Source organism: Carcharodon carcharias, chromosome 1 (assembly GCF_017639515.1).
Source record: "Carcharodon carcharias isolate sCarCar2 chromosome 1, sCarCar2.pri, whole genome shotgun sequence".
Classification (NCBI taxonomy): Eukaryota; Metazoa; Chordata; class Chondrichthyes; order Lamniformes; family Lamnidae; genus Carcharodon; species Carcharodon carcharias.
Window position 1 is genome coordinate 262,553,756 of NC_054467.1, and position 7,613 is coordinate 262,561,368.

The 7,613-nt window shown below is 39.5% G+C and overlaps 1 protein-coding gene across 1 annotated transcript in view; it reads left to right on the forward strand.

Moving 5' to 3' along the window:
- The window catches only part of LOC121276006 (serine protease HTRA2, mitochondrial-like), a 98,242-nt gene extending 97,253 nt beyond the window's left edge, over positions 1 to 989 (forward strand). Inside the window, exon 5 of the mRNA XM_041183954.1 lies at positions 849 to 989. Coding sequence (XP_041039888.1) covers positions 849 to 989 — 141 coding nt within the window. The remainder of the gene's footprint in view (positions 1 to 848) is intronic.
- Positions 990 to 7,613: the final 6,624 nt, after the last annotated feature.

Below are 7,613 nucleotides of genomic sequence, written 5' to 3' on the forward strand. Positions count from 1 at the left end.
TGGTATCAATGGGCACTGTAAACACATCCTGTCCCACCCCCTATAACCATCTGCTGGAGTCAATGGGAACTGTAAACACATCCTGCCCCACCCCCTATAACCATCTACTGGAATCAGTGGGAACTGTAAGCACATCCTGCCCCATCCCCTATAACCATCTACTGGAATCAGTGGAACTGTAAACACATCCTGCCCCACCCCCTATAACCATCTAGTGGAATCTATGGGAACTGTAAACACATCCTGCACCACCCCCTATAACCATCTACCTGAGTCAATAGGAACTGTAAACACATCCTGTCCCACCCCCTATAACCATCTACTGGAGTTAATGGGAACTGTAAACACATCCTGTCCCACCCCCTATAACCATCTACTGGAATCAATGGGAACTGTAAACACATCCTGTCCCACCCCCTATAACCATCTACTGGAATCAGTGGGAACTGTAAACACATCCTGCCCCACCCCCTATAACCATCTACTGGAGTCAATGGGAACTGTAAACACATCCTGCCCCACCCGCTATAACCATCTACTGGAGTTGATGGGAACTGTAAACACATCCTGCCTCTTCCCCTATAACCATCTACTGGACCGGGGAGAGGCAGGGGTGGGGGGCAATATATAGGAGTGGGTAAGGCACGTGGTTTTGGGCGGGTCTAGTTTGTGGGGGCAGGGCCGGTGCAGCGATGTGGGGGCGGGAGAAGAATGGAGAGGGCTGCGCGGGTGGGTAGGAGGTAGATTACTGGGTGAGGGAAACAGGGACGAGGTGAGGGTGTGGTTGAGCAATGTCTCATGACTGTAACCTTAGTCCCTCTTCAATTATCTTTCTCTTCTGTTATTAGGATGGGGAGGTGATTGGCATTAACACCATGAAGGTGACATCGGGAATCTCATTCGCTATTCCGTCCGACCGGGTGCGACAGTTCCTCCTGCAAGCTGAGCAGAGTAAAAGTGAGTTCTCATGTCAGCTTAGAGTATTATAGAGGCATTGAGATCACTCAGCTCAGTATTATAGAGGCATTGAGATCACTCAGCTCAGTATTATAGAGACATTGAGATCAGTCAGCTCAGTATTATAGAGACATTGAGATCAGTCAGTTCAGTCTTATAGAGAAATTGAGATCAGTCAGCTCAGTATTAGAGAGACATTGAGATCAGTCAGCTCAGTATTATAGAGACATTGAGATCAGTAAGCTCAGTATTATAGAGACATTGAGATCAGTCAGCTCAGAGTATTAGAGAGACATTGAGATCAGTCAGCTCAGTATTATAGAGACATTGAGATCAGTCAGTTCAGTCTTATAGAGACATTGAGATCAGTCAGCTCAGTATTAGAGAGACATTGAGATCAGTCAGCTCAGTATTATAGAGATATTGAGATCAGTCAGCTCAGTATTATAGAGACATTGAGATCAGTCAGCTCAGTATTATAGAGACATTGAGATCAGTCAGCTCAGTATTATAGAGACATTGAGATCAGTCAGCTCAGTATTATAGAGACATTGAGATCAGTCAGCTCAGTATTATAGAGACATTGAGATCAGTCAGCTCAGTATTATAGAGACATTGAGATCAGTCAGCTCAGTATTATAGAGACATTGAGATCAGTCAGCTCAGTATTATAGAGACATTGAGATCAGTCAGCTCAGTATTATAGAGACATTGAGATCAGTCAGCTCAGTATTATAGAGATATTGAGATCAGTCAGCTCAGTATTATAGAGACATTGTGATCAGTCAACTCAGTACTATAGAGACATTGAGATGTCAGCTCAGTATTATAGAGACATTGAGATCAGTCAGCTCAGTATTTTAAAGACATTGAGATCAGTCAGTTCAGTATTATAGAGACATTGAGATCAGTCAGCTCAGTATTATAGAGACATTGAGATCAGTCAGCTCAGTATTATAGAGACATTGAGATCAGTCAGCTCAGTATTATAGAGACATTGAGATCAGTCAGCTCAGTATTATAGAGACATTGAGATCATTCAGCTCAGTATTATAGAGACATTGAGATCAGTCAGCTCAGTATTATAGAGACATTGAGATCAGTCAGCTCAGTATTATAGAGACATTGTGATCAGACAGCTCAGGGTATTAGAGACATTGAGATCAGTCAGCTCAGTATTAGAGAGACATTGAGTTCAGTCAGCTCAGTATTATAGAGACATTGAGATCAGTCAGCTCTGTATTAGAGAGACATTGAGTTCAGTTAGCTCAGTATTATAGAGACATTGAGATCAGTCAGCTCAGTATTAGAGAGACATTGAGTTCAGTCAGCTCAGTATTATAGAGACATTGAGATCAGTCAGCTCAGTATTATAGAGACATTGAGATCAGTCTGCTCAGTATTAGAGAGACATTGAGATCAGTCAGCTCAGGGTATTATAGAGACATTGAGATCAGTCAGCTCAGTATTATAGAGACATTGAGATCAGTCAGTTCTGTATTATAGAGACATTGAGATCAGTCAGCTCAGTATTATAGAGATATTGAGATCAGTCAGTTCTGTATTATAGAGATATTGAGATCAGTCAGCTCAGTATTAGAGACATTGAGATCAATCAGCTCAGAATATTATAAAGACATTGAGATCAGTCAGCTCCGTATTATAGAGACATTGAGTTCAATCAGCTCAGGATATTATAGAGACATTGAGTTCAGTCAGCTCAGTATTATAGGGACATTGAGATCAGTCAGCTCAGTGTTTTCGAGACATTGAGATCAGTCAGCTCAGTATTATAGAGACATTGAGATCGGTCAGCTCAGTATTATAGAGACATTGAGATCAGTCAGCTCAGTATTATAGAGACATTGAGCTCAGTCAGTTCAGTATTATAGAGACATTGAGATCAGTCAGCTCAGTATTGTAGAGACATTGAGATCAGTCAGATCAGTATTTTAAAGACATTGAGATCAGTCAGCTCAGTACTATAGAGACATTGAGATGTCAGCTCAGTATTATAGAGACATTGAGATCAGTCAGCTCAGTATTTTAAAGACATTGAGATCAGTCAGTTCAGTATTATAGAGACATTAAGATCAGTCAGCTCAGTATTATAGGGACATTGAGATCAGTCAGCTCAGTATTATAGAGACATTGAGATCAGTCAGCTCAGTATTATAGAGACATTGAGATCATTCAGCTCAGTATTATAGAGACATTGAGATCATTCAGCTCAGTATTATAGAGACATTGAGATCAGTCAGCTCAGTATTATAGAGACATTGAGATCAGTCAGCCCAGTATTATAGAGGCATTGTGATCAGTCAGCTCAGGGTATTAGAGACATTGAGATCAGTCAGCTCAGTATTAGAGAGACATTGAGTTCAGTCAGCTCAGTATTATAGAGACATTGAGATCAGTCAGCTCAGAATATTATAAAGACATTGAGATCACTCAGCTCAGTATTATAGAGACATTGAGTTCAATCAGCTCAGGATATTATAGAGACATTGAGTTCAGTCAGCTCAGTATTATAGGGACATTGAGATCAGTCAGCTCAGTGTTATAGAGACATTGAGATCAGTCAGCTCAGTATTATAGAGACATTGAGATCGGTCAGCTCAGTATTATAGAGACATTGAGATCAGTCAGCTCAGTATTATAGAGACATTGAGCTCAGTCAGTTCAGTATTATAGAGACATTGAGATCAGTCAGCTCAGTATTGTAGAGACATTGAGATCAGTCAGATCAGTATTTTAAAGACATTGAGATCAGTCAGCTCAGTACTATAGAGACATTGAGATGTCAGCTCAGTATTATAGAGACATTGAGATCAGTCAGCTCAGTATTTTAAAGACATTGAGATCAGTCAGTTCAGTATTATAGAGACATTAAGATCAGTCAGCTCAGTATTATAGGGACATTGAGATCAGTCAGCTCAGTATTATAGAGACATTGAGATCAGTCAGCTCAGTATTATAGAGACATTGAGATCATTCAGCTCAGTATTATAGAGACATTGAGATCATTCAGCTCAGTATTATAGAGACATTGAGATCAGTCAGCTCAGTATTATAGAGACATTGAGATCAGTCAGCCCAGTATTATAGAGGCATTGTGATCAGTCAGCTCAGGGTATTAGAGACATTGAGATCAGTCAGCTCAGTATTAGAGAGACATTGAGTTCAGTCAGCTCAGTATTATAGAGACATTGAGATCAGTCAGCTCAGTATTATAGAGACATTGAGATCGGTCAGCTTAGTATTATAGAGACATTGAGATCAGTCAGCTCAGTATTATAGAGACATTGAGCTCAGTCAGTTCAGTATTATAGAGACATTGTGATCAGTCAGCTCAGTATTGTAGAGACATTGAGATCAGTCAGATCAGTATTTTAAAGACATTGAGATCAGTCAGCTCAGTACTATAGAGACATTGAGATGTCAGCTCAGTATTATAGGGACATTGAGATCAGTCAGCTCAGTATTGTAGAGACATTGAGATCAGTCAGCTCAGTATTTTAAAGACATTGAGATCAGTCAGTTCAGTATTATAGAGACATTAAGATCAGTCAGCTCAGTATTATAGGGACATTGAGATCAGTCAGCTCAGTATTATAGAGACATTGAGATCATTCAGCTCAGTATTATAGAGACATTGAGATCATTCAGCTCAGTATTATAGAGACATTGAGATCAGTCAGCTCAGTATTATAGAGACATTGAGATCAGTCAGCCCAGTATTATAGAGGCATTGTGATCAGTCAGCTCAGGGTATTAGAGACATTGAGATCAGTCAGCTCAGTATTAGAGAGACATTGAGTTCAGTCAGCTCAGTATTATACAGACATTGAGATCAGTCAGCTCTGTATTAGAGAGACATTGAGTTCAGTTAGCTCAGGGTATTATAGAGACATTGAGATCAGTCAGCTCAGTATTATAGAGACATTGAGATCAGTCAGTTCTGTATTATAGAGACATTGAGATCAGTCAGCTCAGTATTATAGAGACATTGAGATCAGTCAGTTCTGTATTATAGAGATATTGAGCTCTGTCAGCTCAGTATTAGAGACATTGAGATCAATCAGCTCAGAATATTATAAAGACATTGAGATCAGTCAGCTCAGTATTATAGGGACATTGAGTTCAATCAGCTCAGGATATTATAGAGACATTGAGTTCAGTCAGCTCAGTATTATAGAGACATTGAGATCATCAGCTCAGTATTATAGGGACATTGAGATCAGTCAGCTCAGTGTTATAGAGACATTGAGATCAGTCAGCTCAGTATTATAGAGACATTGAGATCGGTCAGCTCAGTATTATAGAGACATTGAGATCAGTCAGCTCAGTATTGTAGAGACATTGAGATCAGTCAGCTCAGTATTATAGAGACATTGAGATCAGTCAGCTCAGTATTATAGAGACATTGAGATCGGTCAGCTCAGTATTATAGAGACATTGAGATCAGTCAGCTCAGTATTGTAGAGACATTGAGATCAGTCAGCTCAGTATTGTAGAGACATTGAGATCAGTCAGATCAGTATTTTAAAGACATTGAGATCAGTCAGCTCAGTACTATAGAGACATTGAGATGTCAGCTCAGTATTATAGAGACATTGAGATCAGTCAGCTCAGTATTTTAAAGACATTGAGATCAGTCAGTTCAGTATTATAGAGACATTAAGATCAGTCAGCTCAGTATTATAGGGACATTGAGATCAGTCAGCTCAGTATTATAGAGACATTGAGATCAGTCAGCTCAGTATTATAGAGACATTGAGATCATTCAGCTCAGTATTATAGAGACATTGAGATCAGTCAGCTCAGTATTATAGAGACATTGAGATCAGTCAGCCCAGTATTATAGAGGCATTGTGATCAGTCAGCTCAGGGTATTAGAGACATTGAGATCAGTCAGCTCAGTATTAGAGAGACATTGAGTTCAGTCAGCTCAGTATTATAGAGACATTGAGATCAGTCAGCTCAGTATTATAGAGACATTGAGATCGGTCAGCTTAGTATTATAGAGACATTGAGATCAGTCAGCTCAGTATTATAGAGACATTGAGCTCAGTCAGTTCAGTATTATAGAGACATTGAGATCAGTCAGCTCAGTATTGTAGAGACATTGAGATCAGTCAGATCAGTATTTTAAAGACATTGAGATCAGTCAGCTCAGTACTATAGAGACATTGAGATGTCAGCTCAGTATTATAGAGACATTGAGATCAGTCAGCTCAGTATTTTAAAGACATTGAGATCAGTCAGTTCAGTATTATAGAGACATTAAGATCAGTCAGCTCAGTATTATAGGGACATTGAGATCAGTCAGCTCAGTATTATAGAGACATTGAGATCATTCAGCTCAGTATTATAGAGACATTGAGATCATTCAGCTCAGTATTATAGAGACATTGAGATCAGTCAGCTCAGTATTATAGAGACATTGAGATCAGTCAGCCCAGTATTATAGAGGCATTGTGATCAGTCAGCTCAGGGTATTAGAGACATTGAGATCAGTCAGCTCAGTATTAGAGAGACATTGAGTTCAGTCAGCTCAGTATTATACAGACATTGAGATCAGTCAGCTCTGTATTAGAGAGACATTGAGTTCAGTTAGCTCAGGGTATTATAGAGACATTGAGATCAGTCAGCTCAGTATTATAGAGACATTGAGATCAGTCATTTCTGTATTATAGAGACATTGAGATCAGTCAGCTCAGTATTATAGAGACATTGAGATCAGTCAGTTCTGTATTATAGAGATATTGAGCTCTGTCAGCTCAGTATTAGAGACATTGAGATCAATCAGCTCAGAATATTATAAAGACATTGAGATCAGTCAGCTCAGTATTATAGAGACATTGAGTTCAATCAGCTCAGGATATTATAGAGACATTGAGTTCAGTCAGCTCAGTATTATAGAGACATTGAGATCAGTCAGCTCAGTATTATAGGGACATTGAGATCAGTCAGCTCAGTGTTATAGAGACATTGAGATCAGTCAGCTCAGTATTATAGAGACATTGAGATCGGTCAGCTCAGTATTATAGAGACATTGAGATCAGTCAGCTCAGTATTATAGAGACATTGAGATCAGTCAGCTCAGTATTATAGCGACGTTGTGATCAGTCAGCTCAGGGTATTAGAGACATTGAGATCAGTCAGCTCAGTATTATAGAGACATTGAGATCCGTCAGCTCAGTATTATAGAGACATTGAGATCAGACAGCTCAGTATTATAGGGGCATTGTGATCAGTCAGCTCAGGGTATTAGAGACATTGAGATCAGTTAGCTCAGTATTATAAAGACATTGAGATCAGTCAGCTCAGTATTATAGAGACATCGAGATCAGTCAGCTCAGTATTAGAGAGACATTGAGTTCAGTCAGTTCAGTATTATAGAGACATTGAGATCAGTCAGCTCAGTATTATAGAGACTTTGAGATCAGTCAGCTCAGTATTAGAGAGACATTGAGTTCTGTCAGCTCAGTATTAGAGAGACATTGAGTTCAGTCAGCTCAGTATTATAGAGACATTGAGATCAGTCAGTCAGTGTTAGAGTGACATTGAGTTCAGTCAGCTCAGTATTAGAGAGACATTGAGTTCAGTCAGCTCAGTATTATAGAGACATTGAGATCAGTCAGCTCAGTATT